The 27776-nt window shown below is 37.1% G+C and overlaps 3 protein-coding genes and 1 long non-coding RNA gene across 5 annotated transcripts in view; 2 read left to right on the forward strand and 2 right to left on the reverse strand.

Moving 5' to 3' along the window:
* Positions 1 to 200: 200 nt before the first annotated feature.
* On the forward strand, positions 201 to 7400 carry LOC114250939 (esterase FE4). The gene is made up of 3 exons (XM_028185044.2): positions 201 to 425; positions 5631 to 6877; positions 6958 to 7400. Exons 1-3 carry the CDS (start codon positions 246 to 248, stop codon positions 7151 to 7153), a joined length of 1623 nt encoding a protein of 540 aa, XP_028040845.2. The 5' UTR covers positions 201 to 245; the 3' UTR covers positions 7154 to 7400.
* LOC149502982 (uncharacterized) lies at positions 523 to 3707 on the forward strand. Its single transcript, XR_016323155.1, has 2 exons — positions 523 to 901; positions 1788 to 3707. It is a non-coding gene; the product is annotated as an uncharacterized LOC149502982 (long non-coding RNA).
* A 2511-nt stretch (positions 7401 to 9911) lies between the features above and the next one.
* LOC114250941 (uncharacterized) lies at positions 9912 to 12509 on the reverse strand. Its single transcript, XM_028185047.2, has 2 exons — positions 11552 to 12509; positions 9912 to 11317 (listed from the first exon to the last, which is right to left on the reverse strand). The coding sequence occupies exons 1-2, from the start codon at positions 12328 to 12330 to the stop codon at positions 9916 to 9918; spliced, it is 2181 nt and encodes a 726-aa protein (XP_028040848.2). The 5' UTR covers positions 12331 to 12509; the 3' UTR covers positions 9912 to 9915.
* Positions 12510 to 15772: 3263 nt separating this feature from the next.
* Positions 15773 to 27776, reverse strand: part of LOC114250907 (uncharacterized) — a 30024-nt gene continuing 18020 nt past the window's right edge. For both annotated transcript variants that reach the window (XM_028184995.2, XM_028184996.2), the window contains exons 7-11: positions 21603 to 21799; positions 19134 to 19297; positions 18465 to 18668; positions 17235 to 17402; positions 15773 to 16301 (exon numbers count right to left, since the gene is read on the reverse strand). In XM_028184995.2, the coding sequence (XP_028040796.2) occupies positions 15913 to 16301; positions 17235 to 17402; positions 18465 to 18668; positions 19134 to 19297; positions 21603 to 21799 (1122 nt within the window). In that variant the 3' untranslated portion in view covers positions 15773 to 15912. The remainder of the gene's footprint in view (positions 16302 to 17234; positions 17403 to 18464; positions 18669 to 19133; positions 19298 to 21602; positions 21800 to 27776) is intronic.

A 27776-nucleotide genomic window follows, 5' to 3' on the forward strand; every position in this document is an offset into this window, starting at 1 on the left:
CTATTAAAGCTCCGATCTACATATAATCGACTATACCTTTTGTTTGAGATACAAACACATTTATTTATTTCATTACATATTTATAATATTTGTTGAGAAATGTGTACAAAAATTACTACCGCATATTATTTATATTATTCTATGCGTGTAACCAACCACCTTTATCTGATAAAAGATACTTGAAATTCTGAACTCACCAAAGATGATACCAATTTACTTCATGTGGGCATCGCGATAAAACAACAATGCTGCTTTACCTTTTATTTTTGTTTTTAGGGGCAAATAATTGTGAAGGATTATCAAGAATAGATCCTTTAGTTGATACAAATGTCGGCTTAATACGAGGAATCAGAGCTGTCGACGGCGAATACTCCATGTTCATGGGAATACCATATGGAATTGTCGATGTGAATAATCCATTTGGGGTAAGTTAAAAATATTAAAATATTTTAATCTAGCGAAGATCTAATATTATTGATCTAATATAATTTGCATGAGTGCTCAAGAGTTTCCGCAATATTACGGTTTTACATAACAATAAAACCGATATTATGTGCCGAGAAGGAAAACATACAGCATTGTATTATGAAGAAGCAGTGTGTACTTAGCTTAGATTCCTTGTCTATGTCCAACCATAGACCGTCAATTTAGTTCCATCTTTAGCCGCTAGGTGCTGCCAGCAAGTATAAAGGGAGCGCAGCCATCTTTGATCTTCATAGTCTTCACCAGGAAGAACTTCCTGCAATGCTGTATGTTTTCCTTCTCGGCACATAATATCGGTTTTATTGTTATGTAAAACCGTAATATTGATGTGCCTTTGGAAAACATACAGCATTGTATTATGAAGACGTGTTTGTTATCTGCTGGTGAAATTATTAAGCACAACGCTATGATGAAATAGGTAAAGCCATAATAAAATTATGAAGCGCAATGATAATGTTCATAATTTATATAATTATTAAATCGAAAAAACAGTTGTTAACTTCCACGTTAATTCAATAATTAAAAAATATTTATAAGTTTGTAATAAACATTTTATCTTGTATATACAAGAAAATGTATAAATTGTATAAATGATGTATATACATCATGTAGAAGTAAATGTGTTGAAAAAAAGAATCGTGAGGATCTTTACGAAGCTCTATTATTCGGCAATAATTATTGTAAACGTTTGGATGATTTGCAATTGCCTCTAGAAAGTATTTCGTCCATTGGTTCATTATCAATCCATCTCAGAGGCTACTGCTGATCTACCACTTCTTAGAGATGCGTTGATGCCATTACCTCGTAAGGTTGAACGAAGACCAGTTTCCAATTACAGTACGGGATGCCGCTTTTGTGACAACACACATAGTTAGAAAAAAGTCCTTACGAATCTTACCGGGCATGTCTTTAGTTTCATGTTTAGAAAGCACTTATGCAGATTATTGACGAAAATGGATTTCAATTTTAGACCCAAAGACTGGTATCAGAAAGATGTTTTTCTCTGTTATCAAAGAAACTGTCTTTAGAAATGTTGAGCAAAGTAAGGTCATTAACTCTGCGTCCCGTAGCCAGCAACATGGTTGTTGGTGTCCTTCAAGCTACATTGAGGCGTGATGTGGTGGCTGGGTTTGAAGAAAACCAGTTTAGAACTATTCTCGGATCTCATGTGAATGGGACTACACTTAGTAAAATTGTAATAAGTAGTTGAATTTTGTTTAGCTATTCCGATGGCTTTTTTAAAATAGCAATTTTTATTAGAGAGCTTGAGAATGTTTGCTGTCCTACATGTATTTCGCCCACAGAAAGTCGACAGCGCTGCTTTATGATGCAGAAGGATTGTTTTATAGGCAAAATTTTCTTTTTGGAAAAGAAGAAAGAATTTGGCAACATCTGCAGACTTAGGATCAATTTTAAAACTGTAGCACCATATGCACCATCTTCTAGTTGCTGGTAAGTATGCTGACAAAGTGGATTGACACCAGCTAATTTTCAACAAATCTTCTCCTGTTTAGACCAGTCATTATTTGTACAACCTCCCCCCCCCCCCTTTCTAAGCTTTCAGGGTTAATGTTTAACCTGTGGAGGGGGCAGGTTTTGGATTTCGTGCGAGTTATCTAGCGTTCGGGATCTGAGGGCTTGGAAACCCAAATGCTTTCGCTCAGTCTGGGAACACTACCAGGTAGGTTCCCTAGATACTGTTGAAGTGAGTCAGTACTTTGGGGAGAAGGTTGAGAGGAGGAATTCTCCATGCTAGTTGCATCCTCTACGGTCTGCTGAAGGTATCCAATCTTGGTCGGCGAATGGGTTTATATCCGGATGACTTCACTTTCGAAAAACTTTTGTGGTCACTTGTGGTAAAAAGTGCCATTTCGCAGGTTGATTTCCTCGTGATAGCCTGTCGGCTATGATGTTGTATCTCCCCGAGAGATAAGCTGACAGTTATCTTGAACTTATCGCTTAGGTTTAAAAATCGAAAGGTCAACGTTAGTGAAATACTTTCAGATTCATTTTGATTGTCACTACCATTGCAAATAGCTCTTTTGTGGGTGAGCCGTTTCTGTTGTTGAGCTGACCATAGACAGGACGTTAATATTTTGTCTAATTGTAACCCCTACCCATGTCCGAAGCTTCCGTTGCCAGGAAATGGTTGGTTTTGGGTCTCGGCAATGTTTGACATGTGGCTCCGCGTCAGCACTGCATTTGTAACCCCTACACATGTCCGAAGCTTCCGTTGCCAGGAAATGGTTGGTTTTGTGTATCGGCAATGTCTAACATGTGGCTTCGCGTCAGCACTGCATTTAATTGTTAACACATGCAGGATGGCCTGTTTTTTACCCCTTTTCTTGAAACTTCGCAAGAAAATTTGCAAGTTAGCATAGATTGATGTAATTCCGTCAGAGTTTGAGCTAGGATGTTGTTGAGTGGCCACTTCGTTTCTCGCAATTTTCCATCGAATCCCTAGACATGTCATCTCTTGAACCAGTGTACTAATTGATTTTTTGTAAGGCTGACTTGGCAGCCCAAATAATCCAAGAGCTTTACAGCTTATGTGGCCTGAAGACTCAACTTGGACTTCTTTTGATGGACCTGGTGGGATTTGCGTAGGTGGGATAACACTCAACATCCCTTTGCACGCAATGTTTCCGCGACCGAGCATGCTATGCAAGCAAAAAAGGTGTATTTGTCTTCATGGACCAAGAAAAAGTCGCGTAGGTAGGTTAACATTTGACTTCCCTATGTACGTAAGGTCTTCGCGACCGAGCATGCTATGGGAGCAAAAACGTTTATTTATCTTGGTGAAACAAGATCATGTCGTGTAAGTAAGCTAGCACTTCGATTTTGCACGCAATGCCTCCGCGACCGAGCATGCTGTGGAAGCAAAAAGGTGTATTTGTCTTCAAGGACCAAGAGAAAGTCGCGTAGGTACGTTAACATTTGACTTCCCTATGTACGCAAGGTCTCCGCGACCGAGCATGCTATGGGAACAAAAACGTTTATTTGTCTTGGTGAAACGAGATTAAGTCGTGTAGGTAAGCTAGCACTCGACTTTGCACGCAATATCTCCGCGACCGAGCGACCGAGCACCCTATATAATGGAAATTGACATGCCAGCCCAGATAATCCAAAACCTTCACAGCTTCTGCAGCCTGAAGTTTCAACTTGGATTTGTTTTGGTCGACCAAAAGGAAGTCGTCTAGGTAGACTAGCACTCGAGTTCCTTTTGCACGCAAGGTCTCTGCGACCCAGCATGTTATGGAAGCAAAAAAGGTTAATCCAAAAGCTTCACAGCTTCTGCAGCCTGAAGTTTCAACTTGGATTTGTCTTGGTCGACCAAAAAGGAAGTCGTCTAGTAGACACTAGCACTCGAGTTCCCTTTGCACGCAAGGTCTCTGCGACCCGCATATTATAGAAGCAAAAAGGTGTGGCTCTGAAGCCAGACCGAAGGGTAGGCATGTCATTTCATACTAACTCATAAGAAGGTACCGATTCCTTCCTGGAGGTACTGATACTGGTACCTTGGTACTGATCCTCAAGAAGTATCGACGAAATTTTGCGACTGATACTAGAAAAATATTCCTGAGAAATGTTCAATTCTATCATCCAGTCCCCTGGGTGGAGAAAGTTTGGTACCTAGGTGTCCGAAAACAGTTAGGTGTTTTATCTTTACGACCTTGTTCAACTCTCGAAGATCCAAAATTGGACGCATTGATCCGTCGCTTTTCTTCCGCAGAAAAAAGGTAGTTTTTTTTTTACGGTATTTGGTAACCATACATGGTTTACAAATTATTACAATTTTGGTGGCACTCAGTGCCTCCTGTCGGTGTCTTCAATTGCCCCCCTCTGGATTGTGCCAGATGTTACAGACTATGATTGTTTATAATGTTTGGCTTACCTTTTGTACGAGATCGTGACAAATAGGATTGTAGCCCTCCGAGGGACTGAATAGATTTCAATTTACTATTATCAAACAAAAATTCCTCAATGAGTGGTGCGTTGGCAACAGGATACTTTGTTAGAGATCACGGAAATTAAACTTTGACGTGTTATTTCTATACATACGGCCCTTTTTTCCGCATACAATTTAAAACGCTTTTTACGGGTAACTTGTACGACGGAGACGATTTGTCAAAGTTTTCAGTAATTATGTTACAAAGATTATTAGTTTAAATCTGTTGTGTTTTTGTCAAAATTTCCGTATTGACGAGATCAATTTGTTTACAACATTTTTCGTTACATTCAATTGTTACACACAGTTGATGCATTATTAGATTTACAACGTCACTGACCTGGTGGGATAACGAGCCGATTCGAAGATCGACCGTTACCTTTGAATCTCGTCGTTTCTTACGCAGAGACTCCTTTTGTTCTTTTTCGCTTGACGAGCTGTTCGAACGCGAGGCGTCTCCATCGCGTCTCGCCTGGACATCTTCCCTCTCGGAAATTATGGAGCTTGACTCAACATCACCTCCAACAGATGACGCGTGATTCATGGCGTCCGATGATAGGATTGGTAAATAATACTCGTAATGATTGCAAAATAACACTCATAGAAACACAAAATAAATATTTTTTGCAATTAATAAGAAGTCGAATAAATATTTGTGGACTTGCGACTTCACAGTACGAAAGTACACAACGCTATGAAGATCAAAGATGGCTGCGCTCCCTTTATACTTGCTGGCAGCACCTAGCGGCTAAAGATGGAACTAAATTGACGGTCTATGGTTGGACATAGACAAGGAATCTAAGCTAAGTACACACTGCTTCTTCATAATACAATGCTGTATGTTTTCCAAAGGCACATCAATATCTGCTTTTATCAATAATCTTCTTTCTTCTCTATATATAAAAATGAATTGCTGTTCGTTAGTCTCGCTAAAACTCGAGAACGGCTGGACCGATTTGGCTAATTTTGTCTTGAATTATTCGTGGAAGTCCAGGGAAGGTTTAAAAGGTGAAAGGTGAGAATATGAAAATGCTCGGAATTAAATGAAAATAACAACTTTGTTTTTCCTTTGATGTTTATTTTATACAAAAGCTTAGGTCTTTTATTTATCGATTGAGGCACTACGAAGTCTGCCGGGTCAGCTAGTTTTAAATAAATAACAATTGTTTGTAAAATTAACCACTTTCTCTTTTCGCAGCCCGCAACTCCTCACCCGGGATTTGACAAGGTCTTCGAAGCTTTTGACGACTCCGCCATATGTCCACAAATCGAAGAATTCAATAACACGATAGTTGGAACCCTTGATTGCCTTCATCTGAATATCTATGTTCCGAATTCAGCTACATCACGAAATCGTCTACCCGTGCTTGTTTGGATACACGGTGGTGGTTTTTCTATAGGATTTTCGGGAAGGTACCTTTATGGACCGAAGTACTTAGTTCGACACGATATTATTTTAGTAACTTTAAACTACCGCCTCGGCCCTTATGGGTTTATGTGTCTTAACACACCCGAGATCTCGGGTAATCAAGGTCTCAAAGATCAGTACATAGCCCTTAAATGGATAAAAAATAATATAAATGCTTTTGGAGGGGACGCCAATAGCATAACTATTTTCGGAGAAAGTGCTGGTGGCGCTTCAGTTGATTTACATGTCCATTTTGACGAAGAAAGATTGTTCGATAAAGTTATTATGCAAAGTGGGACCTCCAGAGGCCCTTGGGTGATACAAGAACCTGACTTGTCGGCTCCTAAGAAGATTGCCAATTATTTAGGTTATACAACCGACGACATAAACGACGCCGTATCATTCCTATCAACAGTCGATACGAAATTGATCATTGCATCAGCATCTGAATTAAACTTATCGTTTCGACCTTGTGTTGAACAAGACACTTCCGAAAGATTGATTAGTGATTATCCAATAAACGTGGCACCTAAAATGAAAAATATTCCGGTCCTTATAGGCTACAATGACCACGAATGGTTAGCACAATACCTGAACAAAGATACTTCTTTTTACGAGGGATTAAATAATAAATTTCATGAATACCTTCAGTCTTTTTTTAACTTCGACAATGAGCAACTTTCTGAAATGGAAAAAATTGTACGACAATTTTACACTGGTGACGAAGCGATTGACGAAGAATCCATGTGGCATGTTGTTGATTTTGACTCAGACATAATGTTCAACTATCCTACAGAAATTTCAATAAAAGAGTATATTGACAACGGCGCCGAAACGGTATTCTTTTACATATTTTCATATGTCGGAGAGAAAAACTTCGTTAAAGATAGACTTAACATAACCGTTGGTGGTGCCGTACACGCTGACGAAATTGGATATTTATTTGACTTATCTTACGACACTCAAATACCTTCAGCGGAAGATCAGCTTATGATAGATCGAATCACTACATTGTGGGCGAATTTTGTAAAATACGGGTAAGATAGCGATTCTAGAAACTAGTGTCATTTAAAATCATAGCTTTATTGTTTTTTAATAAATTTTATTTTTATTGTAGAAATCCAACTCCAGATACTTCGGATTTACTTCCAGTTCAATGGACACCAGTTACTAAAACAACAAGACCCTATTTAAATATAAATACGGACCTCGACCTACAGAGAAGGCCTTTCCATAAAAGAATCGCCTTTTGGGATATGTTCTACAAATTAAATTATGAGTTCCAAAAAGGCCTCCGGAATGACAAACAGTAAAAGTGGAAGACCAGTTAAAATGGCAATGGTATTAGGCGCTGAGAATTTTATATTCAGCATATAAATGCTAATGACCCTAACAGAAAAAAATCTGCACCCTGTGAAACAATGATCAATAGAAATAGAAAAAAATAGTACGCATCAAATTGCTTCCAGTTTCTTTTAAATCTAAAGCTTGTTATATACAATCAAATCTAATGATCGGTTTGAAATGCTATCAATAAACACGCAAACATATTTTGAAATAATTCGGTCTAAATTATAGTTGTTTCTAATACACTACGAGTATTAAAATCAATACAATATTATGGTTATTCTTTCACTAAAGATCTTTTTTCTCTGTTTCATAAAACCGTTTTACAGATATCCTCTAGTTTTCATTCATGTTGAAAACTCTAAATTTTCTAAATATAAATCATCCCAGTGCCATGTCTCTTATGTACCCACTGACCTCGTTTTCGATATTCTTAACACAATCTTCGACAGTGAACTCGATATATGTATGCAATTCGCGTTGTAATTTTATATAAATTTTCAGTCGTCTAAGTAAATTAACGCAAAGATGCTAACGGTGTCATTATAGATATTTTTTTTGTGAAGCGATTTCTATTTCTATGCATGTTGGCGATAATATGAAACACTTGTATGCCTACAATACAGGTACATAAGGCGGCTCACTTAGGACAGTTTTACGGCTTAGTTCGAAAATTTACAGGTTTTTTATTGTTTTCAATCCAGGTACCTAATTTTTTGGAAAAACTGTACAAGTTTTTGGTCGACAGTGCCTTTATCTTTTAATCGCAATACCTCTTTAACCATTTACTACAACGCAAAGATAAGGATTTTTGTTTGTTTTATATTTCTATCTTAAAAGAGAAAGCCGTAAGTAAACAGTTCAAACAGGTCGTTCGTGGACTTAGACATTGGACGAATCAAACTTTATGAAACTAAAAACTTTATCTGAAGAAAAGCTAACTCGATAAACGTGCTTGTACTCAATCATGTTTTTAGGAAACTCGCACTATGCACCGATCTCTCTCATTTATTCTCCATAAAATCTCTCCTTTGATACTCTCCAGTTGTTTTGGTTATAGTTCTTCTCTACACCTTTTACAGATCGTTTTCTTATCATTTGTCTACCTCACTATGTAAATAATTGCTTGTGAAGAATTGCCTGTTTAATATTATACCATCTGTTCCCGTAAGTGTCATAAAAGGCGACTAAGAGATTCATAGTCGTCGTGGCCTAAAGGATAAGAGGTCCGGTGCATTCGTAGTAAAAAAACAAACCCGCAAAAAATTTTATTTGCGTAATTACTGGTGGTAGAACCTCGCGTGCACGTCCGCACGGGTAAGTACCGCCACCCCGCCTATTTCTGCCATAAAGTAGTAATGCATTTCGGTTTGAAGGGTGAGCAGCCGTTGTAATATACTGAGACCTTAGAACTCATATCTCAAGGTGGGTGGCGCATTTACGTTGTAGATGTCCATGGACTCCAGTAACCACTTAACGCCAGGTGGATTGTGAGCTCGTCCATAACTTTCAAGTAGCAACGTTCTCTAAGTACTACACTAGTATACCGTTTTCGCCAACCGGCGTTAAGTGATAGGGATGATTCTGAGTCGGCACAGATGGGTACCACCACCATACTGCCGGTTTCTGCTGTAAAATTTCCATTGTGTGTCCATTGGACGGCCATTGCACAATCAAATTGAGAGCTCGACCCCATGTCTCAAGGTGAATGACTATATTGGCGTTCTGATGTCTATGGGCTCTAGTAACTAGTGAATACCAGAAGGTAAGTGACCTCATCTACACATCTACTACGATACATATTTTGTAGAAGGTCAAAATGATGTAATTTACAAAAATCTTAACGATTACTTGATAATCGTAAAATGTCTCCAACCTCTCTTTGTATAAAGTAATAAATAGTTCATCTGACATTAGATTATATAAATATAACAAACAGAGTAAGAAATCAATAAGAATCATGTAAGATATTAACTACGAAGTTACTTTCATGGTTTACCAAAAAAAGCAAAAATTCAGTCATGTAGATATCTGTATCATGTGAGTAAAAAATATTCGGGAAAAATCCTAAAATAACTTGATTTTTTTGGTATATTAAAAATATTAGAATAACTAAGTAGTTATTCACTGAGTGATCGAAATTAAGTCGCAATCACTAGCATCTCAAAAATTATATAATAAGTTTATGTATCGCATTTGTTTTGTTACTGACATTTTGAAAGATAAATGACTAGGTATTCCCAAAAAATATATTTGATAACGATAAAGCTCTAGATAAATATTTAAAAAAAGGAAGAAAGAGATAAACATACAAAGGAAATAATAGCACTCAAATATTTTTTACAGCATTTTATGTTCAGAAGATAAAAAAGTATTCATATATTATCTTATGAAATTTACAATAATATAAAGTATGATTTTAAAATATTATCGCTTTAGTGTGTTATTACTATTATGGTGTAATAGGTAAAAAGGAAAAAATCTTTCTTAATAATATAAAACCAGATTAAATTCTAATAGGATTGTCTTAATGATACACTTTGAGCAATAATACATGTTCTAAAGAAAACAATACTTATCATAGTTGTAATAATGAACACCATTCAAAAATGCATGTAGATCAGACGAAATCACTTGTTTTAAATGTGTCCAGTTTGCAACTAAATAGCCTAACATCTATTATTTACAATAAAAAAAAGTATTTTTTATTTTTAATTAATTGCTCTTCTTACTCTTTCTTTTTATCAATATATTTTTCTGCAGCTGAAGCGATCGCGTGCGTGACCTTTCCAGTAATTTCATGTATGTTTTCATTGGAAAGGTCCCACGAATCCACAGAGCGCTTAGAGAAAAAAGATGCAGTTGTACCATTAGGCCGCCAACTATTTGGGTATACAATCTTGTGACGAAGGACTGCCTTGATTATAAGAGCACCCACGTATATAATAAAATAGACACTGAAATACAAGGGCAGATAGTATAACTTCTTTCCTAGATAATAATAGCTGTATCGGTTTACTCGAGGTTGTTCTGTTGTAGTTGTAGTTGTTGGATGGGGATGATGATGGTGATGATAATCGTGATCGTCAAAATCATGATGAAATTTGAAATCTCCAGGAAAATCGTGAGGAAAACCTTGGTCAATCGAAGCGCCAGCATCCATAGATGGACCATGACCGTAAGGCAGTGGAGGAGGTGCCATATCGGTCCCTTTCATGTCGCTTCCACCCTTTGCATCACTCATACCATCATGTGGCTTATTATAAATGAGTTCAGGATAGTCTGAGTCGTGATGGTCATTGTTTGAAGGGACGTGACTATGAAGTGGGTGATTGTGTGGCATGTGATCATCCGACATAGAAGGGGGTTCAGGTTTGCTGTAAACATATCCTTGAAATTCAGGCTTTTCATCCGAACTCAATGCTGGGGGTGCATCAAGAGTAAGTGACGGTTTATTGTATGAATAGCCGTTGAAAGGTTTTGTCTTCATTGGGGGAACAGTTGGTAAAAATTGCGTCGGGGGTTGCTGGTAGTGATATCCAAGGTCAGTTGGTGGTCCCATATCATCAGACGGTGGTAAAATCGCGTCAGAGCTGTCAGAGGAATCAATAATTGGAGGTTGATACATGGTAATAACTGGTTTTGAGACAGGTAGAGATGGAAGCGGTGAAGCTGCTGGAGGCGCAGGACTGGGGTTCGGAGCTGGGGCAGAAGCATAAGGAGGGAACGACTCATAACTAGAAGGAGCTGGGAAATCGTTATCTGTCAGTTTTGGTGGAGGGGGTGGTGGTGGAACTAGGTTTGCAACTGCCTTCTCAGGTGCTGAGTATCCGCCAGATTGTTTAGAATTTCCACCATACGGTTGTGGAAGGTAAGGTTGTGCTGGATTATAACGATCTATCGGTTGACGAATAGGGACCACGTCTTGTGCTTCTCCTCTCACCGGATTCTTAACATCTCGAAAATCGTTTAAATTAAACATGTTGTTCCCGGTTTTGCTATGACCGGAAGGTTTCTTTAAGTCTTTCACTTGAAATGGTTTCAGGTTCACATAAGGAAATCTAAATTTAGGTTCTGTACGAATAGCACGAGACTCGTTTTCTGCGCCGTTTCCAGGATTTGACGTAAATCTGAAAACAAATCGTGGTTATACTTTGAAAATAAACTTAATCTACAAGAAAAGTTTTTAATGTAAATACGTTATTCATTTCGCTACTTTTTATGTTGTTCTATCTAAAAATAATTCAATATTTAATAACAATTTAAGGTTTGATTTTTAATATCTGTTACCAAAGAGTTTACTTGATTAATGTAGATGTAATTAATGTAATAACAAGTGACATAGATTATGTAAAATATTTTACCCTGGTAAAGCAAAATTTTCATCGAGAGGTACTTGTCCTTGTTGGCCGCTATTTTCAGATTGTTCTGTATGATTGTCCATATTTCCATCCTGACTTGCATCTTCAGTATTTTCGTCTGCAACAACTTCTTCCTCCCACTTTCCAGCGTATTCATCGTATTTTTGGTTATCAATTATGTGCCAAATATTTTCTACATTAATCGGGTTTGATGTAGTTGTTGTGGTTGTTGGAGAAGCAGTACTCGTAGTAGTCATAATAGATGTAGAAGGAACGTATACAGGAACGGGTTCATTATTATACAAATTATTGTACATTGAAAAATAGTCGGTCGAATCACTTGACGTTGGTTGTGTGTCCTTATTCTCGTCTGCCTTAACAGGTAATCCATAGTTTACAACACGAGTTACCTCGTCGGTTTCTTCATCTGGCACATAAATAGGTCTTAATATCGATTTCACTGTAGACGTCGAGTCGATTTTTTCCTTCTCTAAAAGTTTACGAATTGATTTCACGTTACTGCCAGATTCAAACTCAGCAAAAATTAAATCCGGAGTCTTCGTTTTTTCGGTCGTAGTTGAGGTCGATGAACTTTCGTTCTTAGGCGAATCCATTCTTCTTATCCAGTTATGGTAATAAAACGGTGCTGATCTACCTTCATCGCTATTAGGTGGTCGCGGAGAGGGCGTCACAACATACACTAAAGGTCCCGGCAACTTTAAAGCGTTTAGATCGCGTTGTAAAATGCAAACCAGCAACACAGAAAATGTTATTCTTTTCATTTTCGTTTAAGTTACTGCATCGGGGTTGTAAATGAGTGTTCCCTTCAAGCACTGACTACAGAATGAAACTTATAAGTTGATATTTTCATATACTCGCACAGTACACGAAGTGAAACTGCGATAATTTTTAGCGGTACTCAAATATGTAGAACGGCTGTAACACGATTTGAATGACCTGAACCCGACTTACAATTTACACTATTATCATGCTCATCAATATCTCTCCCGAGTAAGGTTTTGTAGAAAGTGTCACATATTTGTGTAAAATATTTAGAACGACATCAGTCGAAAGTCGTTTATTACACGTGGAATAATTGATTTTACACATATATATTTTTAGGTTTAAGTTATATATTACACTAAATTCCCATAATTGAAAATATATATTTAATAGACAATATTAAATCAATTTATACAAAAGTCATACTTATTTCAGTATAATCGGTTCGAAAATAAGTTTTTCATATTTTAATAACGCATTCCAGTCAATTTATTTAAATTTATACTTAATACGTTGGTACGTGCCTTTTTCTAGCAAGTGAATCAATCCAAATGCTGTAAACAAATTAGGCTTTGGGATATTTGCGATCTAGGGTATCGTGACGAAAAACCACAACCTTCTGGCTATTAATTCCAGCCATTCTTTCTAAATTCCTTTTTGAGTCTCATTCACTGTTGGCAGTCAGCATCCGAATCGATGATTTGACCCGGCGGAGAAAGTTCAATCATGGACGGTGTCCATCCAATCCCACCATAAACACATCATCATCACATTACTCCACTTAATATCACAAGTCAACGATCTTTTCAAAAAACGTTTCATTTTCATTGCGTTTCAGTAAAGAATCTCAAATACCAATCATTAGGTTTCTTTCAGTGAGCTCTTGTGGCAACAAAATATCAACTGTTTTTGTATAGGTATTCAAACGTTTTCAAATTTTTCACAACTGATTCGTGGGCGAACTCAAGCTCTTCACCTATGTCACAACTGTTAATATCTTATTTGAGTTTTTATCGAATTTATTCGTATCGGGTTGACCAGAGCGAGTCCTTGGACATCAACATTCCCGGAACTGAAACCTTGCTTGAACCATTTTTGTGCTGCTCTTACTGGCACTACGTTATTCCCATAAATGTCATAAATTTCCTGGTTTGTGTTGCATTTGTAATAAAACTTCAAAATATATAACTTTTTTAGTCAGATGCAATAATTTTGGCGGACAGTAAAACCAAAATAAAAACGGCGAAAACCGTTTTCACTTTTTTGTATCCAAATTGATAGTAATTTAATGGTAGCCAGACAGATCCAAATAGGGTGACACCACTTATTTTCTTTCATATTAGGGGTTAAAGTATGAAATTGCCGATTTGTACTGAAAAATTGAAATTCGTTATTTTTTATTTAACATATTTATTTAATCAAAATATCTACCATTATTATCTATATATTTCTGCCATCTAATAGGAAAGTCATTTATGCCTTTGCGATATAGCTCTGGTGATCTAGATTCTACAAACTGTGTGAAAGCATTTTGTACTGCCTCCTGGGAAGAAAACTTTTTATCACGTAGAAAATTGTCCAAATCACGTTAAAAATGGTAGTCCGTTGGAGCAAGGTCTGGCGAATACGGATGGTGACGAATGGTTTCTAATTGCAGTTCCTGTAGAGTTAAAACGGTTTCTCGTGCTGTATGAGGTCTCGCGATATCATGGAGCAATAATGGTGAAGATCGATTCATAAATCGGGGATGTTTCACTGCAAGTTTTGCAGTAATTGTTCAGAGTTCGGTACAGTAGACATCTGCCGTTATTGCTTGACCAGATCGGAGAAAGCTATAGTGATTAAAACCATGCTGAGACCACCAAACAGTTACCATTACCTTTTTAATGGTAAGCTTTGCTTTAGGACATTGTTGTGGCGTTTGACCTGGGGTCAGCCATTGTATTTTTCGCTTACGGTTATCGTAAAGACACCACTTTGTCACAATTCGATCCAATGTTCCTTTTTTTCTGTATCTATTCAACAAGGCAACACAAGTTCCAACACGCGTTTCTTTCGGCAGATCAGTCAAATCATGAGGCAACCATTTTTCATATTTTTTTTATTTTATTGATTTGACGCAGTCAATATTGCTGGTAAGGTAAGGTTAAATAATGCCGCAAATTCTTGGGTATTTTGTTCGGATCAGCTCTCCAATCCAGTATCTCTTTCAATTCATTGTTATTCAAATGTCTTCCACGTGGTTCGTTCCTCAAATTAAAATTTCCATCACGAAAGCGTTTAAACCAAAATCGCAGGGTGCGTTCATTAGCAGTCCCCTTTCCAAACACAACATTGATATTGCGAGCTGCTTCTGCAGCGTTTGTTCTGGGTCGGAACTCGTATTTAAAAATCACTCGAATTTTCGAAGTATCCATCTTTCTCGTCTAAGCTGGATAAAGAAAAACAACTGAAAGTCGATAATCGAATATTGCACTTTTTTTAAAAGAAGAACCTCATAGGTACCATTTGAAAAAAGTTTCACTCAAAAATCTCAAACCATGAAGGTTCTATGTCAATTTGAACTACCTGTTACAATAGAACGGCAATTTCATACTTTAACTCCTATTATGTTTTTTGTAGTCTTATCACTTAAATTAGTAAACTAGTATTGTAGGTATCCTCGCTTGAGTAAACTAGTATTGTAGGTATCCTCGCTTGTCATCCGCTGTCGTTGTCATCGTGAACTAAAGAATAAAACGCCCGATTTACTCGTAACGATGGGACCGTCGGTTTTCAAATATCGCAAGTAAGTATAATATCAATTATTCTCAGGAAATACGCACTTACTAAATTTTTACGAACGGCGTTTGCGGTTGATATATTACATCTTGTAATAAAAATCAAACTCGCAAAGTTTATAGTGTGCACAGTTACTGATACTTGGGCGTATTTTATGTCCACGTTGGTAGGCAATACTTGCCGTTAAGCCTTCCTCCCGCGAAGCAGGCATGCGTTCCCATTTAAAGGGCGGGACACCCCTTCTATAATGCAATTAAGACTTCAACCTCATGTCTTAAAGGTGGGACCTCCAAAATACAGCTAACATGACTATGAAAACGTTTTTCCGAAATAAGTTTTTAATTTCTTTGTTCGGGTATTCTTCATTCTTACTCGTCACCTGTGGTGATTGTGCGTAGATAAATGCTTTCCAGTGCCATAATGTCCAAAGGCCCCAAGCATATGATTGAGCTGACAAAGGCTGTAACTATACTCAACACAACACACTTTAAGAACGTTGGATTTGATCACGACCTAGATAAAATAAAATACCCACGTTAAGTACGCAAAGGCTTGACTGTGCCCCTGGCGTTGCTGATGTCTATGAATATCGGTAACCATCAGTGCATTCACCTTCGGAAAGTAACCTGTAAAAACTAAGGAGAGCAAAAAAACAACACAAACAGTCATATACTTTTATTCTAAGCAATCTAAAATTTACAATCAAAATAACTATTTAATAAATAATATACATTTAACACTAAATTTAATTTCTGTACTATTGAAGATTTATATCACATACGTACTTTGTCAGGTGCTCGTCATTTCGCTTCGTCTTTCTTTGATCCGTTCGCGCACTCGGTTTCGTTGTAAGCGGGATTTTCGACGCCGGAGTCACTACCGCCATCTGTACATTCTGCTACTAACTTTCTTTGATTTAAGTCTAGTACTTTGTCATTCTCAAATTTGTCAGTAGCGACATCTAGTGGAGTTGAAGTTTTGTCGGAACCTTTTACCCCCTCGACATCTGTTGGCTGTGGTTTGCAGATGTCGTTGTTCACGCTGCCAGGTCGCTTTCCAATATAGAATTTATTGAACAGATAGTACATACAACCGGTGACTAAAGTGGCACCGGCAAAAATTTGATATGTTGGCCTCGTGCCGAAGAACTTCATGAGATATCCGCCTATCAAACTGCCAGCTCCTTTACCTGAAGTTTGGAATTATTATTATTAACGATTGTGTATATAAAATACAAGCTTGTAAAATGATGAAATGTTCAGGATTGACTTCCACGGTGAAGGAATAACATCGTGTAATAAAAACCAAACCCGCAAAATTATAATTTGCGTAATCACTGGTGGTAGGACCTCTTGGGAGTCCGCACGGGTAGGTATCACCACCCCGCCTATTTCCGCCGTAAAGCAGTAATGCGTTTCGGTTCGAAGGGTGGGGTAGCCGTTGTAACTATACTGAGACCTTAGAACTTATATCTCGAGGTGGGTGGCGCATTTACGTTGTAGATGTATATGTAACCACTTAACACCAGGTGGGCTGTGAGCACGTCCATCCATCTAAGTAATAAAAAAAAAAAAAAACATTCGCGCTTATTCTAATTTTATTATAATTTAATTACAATTTGCTATGCACGGGGCTAATGGGCACGAACGGAAGAGAGGGTTGCCATGAGCAAATCTTAAAATTAACTAACTTAGTTAGGAATTAGGTGTTACCATTACAATTTTACAATAAAAATCAAGAAAATCTCTTTTTTTTTCCAACCTGTGCTGATAGCCTTGAGATGCTATTTCAGCTTCTTGTTGACGTGTAGGTGAGCTCACGGGGCTCAAACCGGGAGTGTTGCTAACACTGACTCTAGCAAGAGCAGTGCTTCACATAATCTACCACCAGATCGGAAACGCGACCCACTGAGAAGATCCGGCGAGAAACTCAGTGGGCTGTGTCTGTGGGTTAATTCACTCGTCGAGTCCTTCGTCGTAAACGACGGGTTTGGCAAGGACGGTGATCGATGCTTGAGGTACCTAAAAGCACCGTTAATGGATCGGAAGGATCCGTAATGCCGTGAAAATCTCTACGTTTTTACCTATACACACACATATATAATTATAAACAAAGTGCTCACCAACGCCATAGTACAGGCCACCAAGTAGTCCCTGTACGGATGTATCGGTGGTGGTGGAGGAGAGTCGCGCGGCATACGTCACCGCTGCAGTGAACGACAGCGATGACGTGACCGACTCCAGTGCCTCGAACACCAAACACAACCACGGGTTGTATATCAGCGAGTATCCTGTTGACATTTTACAAACGAAAGAACACCTTGAGGCATGGTATCAAAGTCGCAACTCAAATGTGGATTCGAAAAACGACCATCCTAAAGAGGCTTATGTAGGAGAATAATATTATGACACGCTATTGATGAACATTGAATGAGCAGCAAAAGGAACTCGAGGATATTCGCGTATCTTCTGATGTTGATGATAATGTTAAGCTACTCGTAATATAATGATAATTAAAAAGCGAGATTGAAACGTAAAAATAGTTTTTTTTTATTGCCTTTCTAGGCAGACGACCATAGTGATAGTGATAGTGAGTGAGACGACCTGATAGTGAGTAGTTACCGTCGCCCATGTACTTCAGCTATGCCAGGGGCAGAGCCAAGCCTACTACCGCAAGCTGCCTACTCTCCACAAGTCTATTTTGAAGAAGGACATGTCATAGCGCTCGGGAAACATTCTGGAGGGGAGCTCATTCCATAGCCGGATGGTACGTGGCAAAAAAGACTTCTGGAAACGCACTGTCGATGAACGCAGCGGTTCCAGGTGATATGGATGAACTCGGCTCCGATGGCGGGAGGTGCGATGATAAAAAGGAGATGAAAGGATCATCTCAAACAATTCCTCAGAGCATTCGCCATCGAACATACGGCACAAAATACAGAGGGAACCGAAGTCCCTCCGCAGACCCAGAGGTTCCAAACGATCCGTGAGAATGGGATTATCGACAATCCGAACGGTATTTAGTCAGATTAACTATTATGTAACATCCAATGAATGTAAGCTACATAATATGCTACTACATAATAGATATTTCTATAAAACTAAAATTATATAGATATTACTTTCATCGTATACATAATATTATGTAACACTCTCGATATTAAGCTGTGTTTAATTTAATTTGCGCCATAACTAACAACATAAACATTAATAAATTATTTCAAACCCGTTATTGTAGACATCCAATGTACGTTATTAGAGATACCAGTATTCCTAGAAGCGCCCTGCCTGCCTTATGTATTAGTCCTGCAACTATTTATTACCATAACATGTAGAATAAAATACAAACTCACCAAGCAATCGTATGGCGTAGAATATAAATCCTATGAACAATACATTAGCATGACCCAACTTCCTGATGATGGGCCCTGATAGCACCAGGAGAGGCAGACCCGCGACACCACCCACAGTTATGGTGATCCCCATTAACGACCTGGAGGCTCCGAGGTCTTGGAGCAGCCAAAACAAGAAGCTCTCTATGTAACCCCATGCAGTGCCTGGTGAAATACAATATTCTCTCAAATAGTTGAAATATTTTATTTTATTCACAAAAAATAAAATTGACAAAGCATAAAACAGTAACAATTTTTTATGGGGGAACGTTCTCGGAGCCGCAACGGTAATTTTATATTATCACCGTAACGAATATATTTTAATGAATTTGTGCTCAACTTAACATTTAGTGAAGGCTGGCAGAAGACGCTATTTTCGTTTTCCTAAAACCTCACCTGCACCAGCTGACTTCTATTTATATTACATAATGGATAAAATGAAAAACAAAAAAAAAATGCCAGATTTTTTTTGTATTATCGTATTTAGCATCAACCTCTGTTTGTCTTCGGGAACAATTCAATGGAGCTGCTATTGATACTACATTTTTCAACGCCTAGATTGAAACCTAAAAGTACCGGGCTACGTCCCAGGCAAGTAAAACATCTATTTAATATAATAACCATTCCTACCCATTATAAAGCACGCAATGAACAGCGCAACGATTTCTACGTTCTTGAATACTGTGATGACATCTTCGAGGAGGTTCTGCGCAGGCTGTTTAAACTCAAGATCGATGCTCAGCATCAATACACCGGAAGCGACTTTTAGTATTGCGTAAAGATAAAACGCTGGCCTGGAAATTCAATAAAATATACATTCATGGTATTTCATATTTAACGACTTTCAAAGAACCTACGTCCAAGAATAATGAATATTACATCAAAAAGTTTTAGAAATCAGATTTTTTTTTATCTGCTTGAAGGCAAACGAGTATATGATCCGTCTTATGATTAGTGGCCATCGTCAATCGTGGAATTATTATGGACGCAATTCCAAGGCCACAAAAACAGCCAGAAACCGCTGAAGGATCTCATCAAACGTCGTTTGACGAAGGACATGTCATTACAAGAGCAAGCATCGTGGAGGGGAGACTACGGGCATTCATTTACACGGCAAATATGATCTCTAGGAACACACTGCTGAAGCGGCAGGTGGTGGTAAAAGGAAGATGACAGGATCATTCAAAAATTTTAAAAGGCTTCAGGCAATCTTACAAAGTATCAAGTATGTCGTGTTAAAATATAATTAATTCCGGTATGTTTTTTTCTTTCTTAATACTTTAAGTGTTAATAAGTTAATTGAGATGTAATTTGAATTTATCTAATATATAAAATTCTCGTGTCACAGTTTTCGTTGCCATACTCCTCCGAAACGGCTTGACCGATTTTGATGAAATTTTTTGTGCTTATCCGGTATCTATGAGAATCGGCCAACATCTATTTTTCATCCCCCTAAATGTTAGGGGTAGTCCACCCCTAAATTTTTTATTTATTTTTTAGACAAAATTTTTAATTTCTATTTTTTTATGATACAACATACAAAAATACATACAATCCTCAATTTTCACCCTTCTACGATCAACCCTTATTTTTTATTTGCTAATTAAAAACTTTAATTTTTTTTGCGAGAATTTTGTTTTTATTTTGTCATGACGTAGAATAAAAAAAATCATATTACTCTGAAATTTTCACCCCTCTACGATCAACCCCTATTTTTTATTTGTTAATTATAAACTTTCATTTTTTTGGCAAGATTTTCATTTTCATTTTTATTTTGTCATAAATTAAAATAAAAAATCTGATGTTACTCTCAAATTTTCATCCCTCTAGGATCAACCCCTATTTTTTGTTAATTATAAACTTTAATTTTTTTGGCAAGTTTTTTATTTAGTTTTATCATGACTTAAAATAAAAAAAATCATATGACTCTCAATTTTCACTCTTATACGATCAACCCCTATTTTTCCATCCGCAATAAGGTTGCAAGATGGCAATCAAATATTATAATTGTAGTACGATAAATTCTTATTCAGAGTTTATAATTTCAAGTTCCTTTAATTATGATTTTTTTTTAATTGAATTTGATCTCCCGCGCTCGCCTGTCGACTACTGATCAACTATCAATCGATCAGCTATCCCCACCAGGTGTCACCACTGATCCAGCAAACATCACGTAGTAGGGATGGGGACGAAGCCGTTCTCCTGTCTTACTTACTCACTATACATCATAGATTATACACTTAATATATTTGAGAGCTATACAATACTATACATTTTTCAGCCATGTTTTGTTGGTTTTATTTGTGTATCAATAGTATGTTCAGTAGGTCTGAGAATCGGCTACTATCTATTTTTCATACCCCTAAGTGAAAAGGGTTGTCCACCCCAAACATTTATTTTTTATTTTAATTTTTTGGATATATTTTTTTGTTTATAATGAGGTATTATGTGGTTAAATGAAGTTTTTATTTCTACAGTAGAATTTCCCTAGAAATCTTATTTAAGGCAACACAACGTTTGCCGGGTCAGCTAGTAATATATATTGTGTATAGTAATATATATTATGTAGTAATATATATGTCATATGTGAGTTAAGAAATAGCTGATAATAGCATCGCATTCCACAAAACGAAATACCGCAGTGGTATTACTTTACATACGATATGATATACGATAGGTTGAATTGCTTTAAAATAAAATAAATGTATATTATTTTCTAAAAAATACAATAGAAATAGAAGCTAACAATAATATATAACCTCATGAATACAAATATTTAACATCATTTATCTGTACTTTTAATTGTAGAAAAAGCATTGAATTCAAATTAGAATAAAGTTTAAAAACCACTTACATCGGTTATGCGGTCAGTTAATGTATAGAATTAAAAGCTCGCTTAAGCTTGTTGTTAATTTGCGCTAAATATGCTTACATTATTTTATTTAAAGCGCAAGATTCACACCTAAATTTTAATGTTTGTTATATGTACGTGGGGAGTTTTGATTATTTGTTAAAAATAAAGTAAACTTTAGGCCAATTTCAGTTAAACGGAATATTTTCCAAATACATATTATGTAAATTATTAATTAAATTGATTACCTAAAGTCTGTGTATCCTTTCCCTCTGCTAGCATAGTCTATTAATAGTCCAGAAAGAGGTGATGAAATCATTCCTCCTATACTGCCATAGACTCTCTGTAAGCCATAGTCCGCTTTTTGATCCCTCACTATGGCAATCACTGCACCCTCAAACATTGCAAATGCTGTACCGCCTATTATACCTATAAACACTCTCACCTGAAATGAAATGTTATAATAATATGCTGCACTCTAATCATTACAATAAATGAAGACACGAATGAAAGGTATTGAAATTGGATGTCGTGATAAATGAAGTGATATGTATTTTTTCATATTTCGAAAACCAGTTTATTTGAACTGATAGAAACCTTGACATATTGCACATAATGACTTATTAATCCATCTTCAATCTGCGTCGAAGTGTCTAAGCACCGGTCTATGCCATACAATTTTCAGTTGTTTAATCTCCAATAAATATTTTTATAAGTGATTTAAAACTTTAATGCGATTCCACTTGCGTATCATTTAAAATAAATATAACAAATTTCCCTACTTCAAACGGGAAAATAATAATAATAAGTGGAGAGCAATAGAACATTGGCCAAATTAAGACGTTGATATAGCAATTATTTGGCTAGAGCAAACTACGCGTCATACCTAAGTCATTCAAGACAAACACTTTTTGTTTTTTATTGATAACAACATATCACACTCGGTCATCTGGCCCTAAATTAGAATTTCCTGTGTTATACGTACCTGACATACATATACTTATATGTGTACGTTTAAATATATTTTTATATTGCTTCGTTGGGTGGACGAGCTCACAGCCCACCTGGTGTTAAGTGCTTACTGGAGCCCATAAACATATACAACGTAAATGCACCATCCATATACACAAGTATAAGTTCTAAGGTCTCAGTATATTACAACGGCTGCCCCACCCTTCAAATTGAAACGCATTACTGCTTCACGGCAGAAATAGGCACGTGATGGTACCTATCCGCGCGAACTCGCAAAAGGTCCTGCCACCCAGTAATAATAATATATACACATATAGATAATAAACACGTAGACCAGTGATGGATAATAAAGTACGACTCACGGGCCGAAGTTGGCAAAGTATTTAATCCGGCCCGCCGAGGACCCATCCAGTAATATGGCCCGTTATAATTACGATTTGACGGTCAAGAACAAAAGTAGATTCTACTGAGTAGAATAATAGAAATAAAAATTAATTCTGAGCTTTTTATACATATTGATATATCTATTGTATTCTAGTCCTCCTCCAGAATTTCTTACACTTTGTGGCCCGCCATTAAAAAAGTGTCTCCACCACTGAGCTAGACAAACCTGTTCATTACACAATGTTGGCCCGATGTGGGAATGGAAGCCACGACCCTCGGCACAACATTCAAGGGAATTAACCATTACATCACCGAGTCAGAGTATTTAATATGTACCTAGTCAGGTCTTAAATTCTGTCACATGTTTAATGTAAAATAATTGAAACAAGTTTATTCATTATGTAACCATTCATATACCAAAATGAACTTAACAAAACATAGATTCTTATGACACTAAAGTTTATTCGAAATGACCTCCGTGATTTTGAATACAGGCCTACAATCTGCGCGGCCAGTCGTCTACCGCAGCACGAACGAGGTCCATGTCAATATCGGCGGCTGCCTTAATCAAGGATGTCTTGAGTGACTCCAAATTGGGATGAGGCTTTGAGCACGCCTTTTCCTCCAAGTGTTGCCATATCTTGTAATCTAACGGATTCAAATCTGGACTGGAGGAGGGCCAGTCTTCGTGCCGGATGAAGTCGATTTCACGCGCCGCCAGCCAGTCTTGTGTGCTCTTCGCTCTATGAGCTGGCGCCGAATCTTGTTGGAATACCCAGTGCCTGTTATTGAACATGGTATGAGAAACAGGTTCCACAAGGTTCATCAGGACTGTATTTTGATACACAACTGCATTCGTTTTTACACCTTTCTCACAAAAATGTACCTCTGTTAAGCCCCAATAAGAAACTCCCAACCATACCATGAGCGAGGATGGAAAATGACCTCGTTGGACACGCGAAATACGGTTGCTCGCTTCTTCACTACTGTGTGCGTACACCTTATCATTTTGTTTGTTGTAGCTCTCTTCTACGGTAAAAATTTTTTCATCCGAAAAAAGAATTTCCCGATATTTTTTTCCCGCGTACCGCTTCAACAAAGCGCGGCATCTCTTCAGTCTCAGGTCCATTAGACGAGCATTCAAACGATGTCCTGTTTTTCTTCGATATGCCCGAAGCTCTAAGTCTTCATTTAACACCCTTTTCACCGTGGTTCTTCTTAACCCCATCTGAAGGGCCAACAGTTTCTGCTTACGTTTGGGATTTCTTTGAATTCGCGCCTTCACAGCTTTTATCACTGCTGGAGTCCTAACAGACCGAGGGCGACCACTTCTTGACCTGTCATCTAACGAAAACGAATCTTTCATCAAAACGAATCTTTTGGTTATATTTAAATTTTTCAGTATGTTAAAAATTGAATTGGCGCGTAACCGCAACGATGCAACGCAATAACTGCAACACGGTCTTCTTTAAGCGTTCACTCCATATTTAAAAATGAGTAAAATTCTAAAAGTATACATTTTTATTTTCATGAACAATTCGAAATTCGAATTCAATAAACTTTTTTGTGGCCAGCATTCTAAAAGAAAAGTTTTTACTGTGTGTCAATACTTATGACCTGACTAGTTATATTATATTAGTTAATCTGTCTATAGGTAAACAATTTCTCACTCCTTCCGTTCGTTTTTTTTTTTTTTTTTTTTTGTTGTTGCTTAGATGTGTGGACGAGCTCACAGCCCACCTGGTGTTAAGTGGTTACTGGAGCCCATAGACATCTACAACGTACATGCGCCACACACCTTGAGATATAGTTCTAAGGTCTCAGTATAGTCACAACGGCTGCCCCACCCTTCAAACCGAAACGCATTACTGCTTCACGGCAGAAATAGGCGGGGCGGTGGTACCTACCCGTACGGACTCACAAGAGGTCCTACCACCAGTAATTACGCAAATTATAATTTAGCGGGTTTGATTTTTACTGCACGATGTTATTCCTTCACCGTGGAAGTCAATCGTGAACATTTCTTGAGTACGTATTTCATTAGAAAAATTGGTACCCGCCAGCGAGATTCGAACACCGGTGCATCGCTCGATACGAATGCACCGGACGTCTTATCCTTTAGGCCACGACGACATCAAATCGTTTGCAAATAGTGAACAGTCTTACTCAAACTACTTTCTAAACATTTCCAGTAATAATACATAGAACTTAATCCATATGTTTGAGCTCAATCGATCGAGTCAGTCATGAATATTCGAGTAAATTACTCACACACACGTTAAATTTCATATACGTGTGCTCACATATAAATAATCAAATTCAGAGATGTCAACTTTGATATTTGTAACTGTTTTTAAAGTCATTTGCATAGCAAAATGCCAAATTTAGATAACAGTCTCTTTTCGGAGAACTAATGAATTATAACTGTTCTTTACTAAACTATCTGAATAGCAAATGTAAAATTATACATCTGTCACAATTCAGATATAATATCGTTAATAAATACACTCAATCCTCAACTCTTACGAAGATGACTGATATGCGATTAGAATTAAGGAACACAATGCGGGTGTCAAGAATAACCTGGTAAACAAGTATGCAATTTTCTAAACATGTTCTACCAATACAAGGCCATTGAATTTAAGAAAAATACCAACTTTAACAGAAATGATGACATCTATTTAACACCTAGGAAGTTAAAACTCTAATGCGGAGTTTACATTACGAAATTAGTGTCATGCATGTTGAACTCAGTTTCACGAAAGTAGTTTCGATATATGCGAAAGTAATTCGTTAAAAAATTAGTGTCGCGAAATCCACAGTATCGCAGTAACCATGGCGCCTTCAGCATCAAAGCTATAATTTGCTATATTCAATGTAACTAAAGAAATGCTTATATATATAAACTTAAAAAAGACTATCAAGAAAAAAAAGACGTTGGTAGATTCGAGGATAGTCAACAAGAAGGCATTTATAGTCGGATTTTTTATTAGACGAAGTAAACTGACGTTTACTGTGTTGTCAGTTTTTGATGAAATAAAAATAGTGTTGTGACAAAGTGAACGATTGAAAAAACTCCTGAATTAATGAAATTGCCTCGATTGTCTAGTGAATAGTTAGTGTGCCGAACTGCCGATATCGGGCACGGGGTTCGAATTTTAGCCGTGCTTTGTACATACCAACGAGTTTTCGACGAAACATTATGTTCCTATGGTATCTACCTGTACTGAATACCGAGTGTTTTAAACATTAAGAAAAACATTGCGAGGAAGCTTGTAAGACTGTCCTATTTCCAATGCATCATATAGTTGAAACTATAGATGTATAAAATATAACAATTATAGGTACATAGGTAATGAAAATAAAAAAAACTGATTGTAGTTACATACTACTAGTAACATATTATTATATTGGATCACTTTAATACAATTTTATTGTAAAATATAAATAATATTCTTTTATAGTTTGAAATTAATGAGTAACTCTTCACACTCATTGTTCATTTATGTGATTGAACGAGAACTGAACGCATCACTATTACTTTAAATATAGCAACATTATTTCACAAAGTGACATTAGCTACTGTCAGCTGGCTTCGTCTAATTAAAAATCCGACTATAGGTGCAATGACTTTAGTCTGTGAATTAGCAGATGAAGATCCTGAGAGTTATAAAAACTTTTCGAATGAGTGAAGATAATTTTGATTTTTTTACTGTAGGTGTTTCGGGACCCTTGTCATTGATATTCATTAATAAGATCTATATTTTTATCTGTACTCCATCGTTGGTTTGCCATTTTCAACGTTTGAAGCGCGTCCGAACTAACAATTCACACGTCCGCACAGCGCAGGCCCTTTCGCGACATTAGTTTCACGTCGCGTTTACACTATGAAATTAGTTGCATGACATTAATTTCACCAAAAAATCGCGCAGGGCACGTAACTAATTTCCGTGCATGAAATTAATGCATGCATTACGAAAGTATTAAATTACACGTGAAACTGTTAGTAAAACTAATGTCACGAAATTAATTTCACGCCACTAATTTCGTAATGTAAATTCGCCTTAAATCAAACAGACGGCAAAATGTCAAAAGATACTGTTTGTTCATTCTGTGTCATGTTAAGTTCAATTAAGTGTATTATCTATGGTTAAGTTTTTATAATCAAAGGACGGAAATTAATGTTCTATTTAAATTTCTTATTTTAACAAATAACACATTTGTTGTCTGTAACCATGAATAGTGTAATCAAAACTTGGGACATATTACAATGAAAAAGATAAAAGCGAGACTAAAGAACTGATAAAACGAAATGTCGTTTTAATTCCGAACCTCCATCGTTTAAAGTTCAAATAATGCTATTTAGGTTTTCATGTTTTTACTCAGTAAGATAAACTGCAATACTAAAGTTTTAACTAAAATCGACCTAACCAGGATCGCGTATGAGGGACAAAAGCAAAACAACCGAAAGAGAAGCATTTGTTTGCATATTCACTTATAGAAACCATATTTTAGTTTGTAGACCTCGAACGGATGTTTCAAGTTGTAGAGGTTGAACAGGTAGAGAAACTCAGCTCATCATAAGACGGGAAATCCTTCGAAATAAAGACATAACACAAAAATACTTATCATCGCGTTGGTCTATTGATTAGAACAACGAAGCCTATAGACATGACAAAGTATATCGCCTCCAACCTTGTCATATGAGATCGATATCTCAATTTTACTGTAGAACGGCTGTCTTGTGTATCAAACTGTAACACATGACTGCTCCGCGGTATATGTAGGAAGGATAGTGATACGCGAGGGGCCTTTCAATTCGCTACCAACACAAAATATGCGAATTTACAAATATTGCGGGTTTGATATTTACTACACAATGTAATTTCCTAGTCGTGGAAGTCATTGTAGAAACCTTTACAGTACGTATTTCCTTAGGAAAGCTGGCACCTGCTTGTGGGATTTGAGAATCATGGTCGCATCGCTTATGCCGGCCACTCACATGCGGTCAAACATTCATTCGCAAACTTAGCAGCTGTGCAAATGGGTTCGCATACTCAATTTGC

This window comes from Bombyx mandarina, chromosome 05 (assembly GCF_030267445.1).
Source record: "Bombyx mandarina strain Sakado chromosome 05, ASM3026744v2".
Lineage (NCBI taxonomy): Eukaryota > Metazoa > Arthropoda > Insecta > Lepidoptera > Bombycidae > Bombyx > Bombyx mandarina.

What these genes read in the sequence shown, in the direction of transcription:
- LOC114250939 (XM_028185044.2), top strand. Translation starts at nt 246, where the DNA reads ATGCTGCTTTACCTTTTATTTTTGTTTTTAGGGGCAAATAATTGTGAA. An exon ending in ATGTGAATAATCCATTTGGG is followed by an intron (nt 426 to 5,630) that starts GTAAGTTAAAAA and finishes CTCTTTTCGCAG; the next exon opens with CCCGCAACTCCTCACCCGGG. An exon ending in GCGAATTTTGTAAAATACGG is followed by an intron (nt 6,878 to 6,957) that starts GTAAGATAGCGA and finishes TTTTTATTGTAG; the next exon opens with AAATCCAACTCCAGATACTT.
- LOC114250941 (XM_028185047.2), bottom strand. Translation starts at nt 12,330, where the DNA reads ATGAAAAGAATAACATTTTCTGTGTTGCTGGTTTGCATTTTACAACGC. An exon ending in GAAAATTTTGCTTTACCAGG is followed by an intron (nt 11,318 to 11,551) that starts GTAAAATATTTT and finishes ATTTGTTTTCAG; the next exon opens with ATTTACGTCAAATCCTGGAA.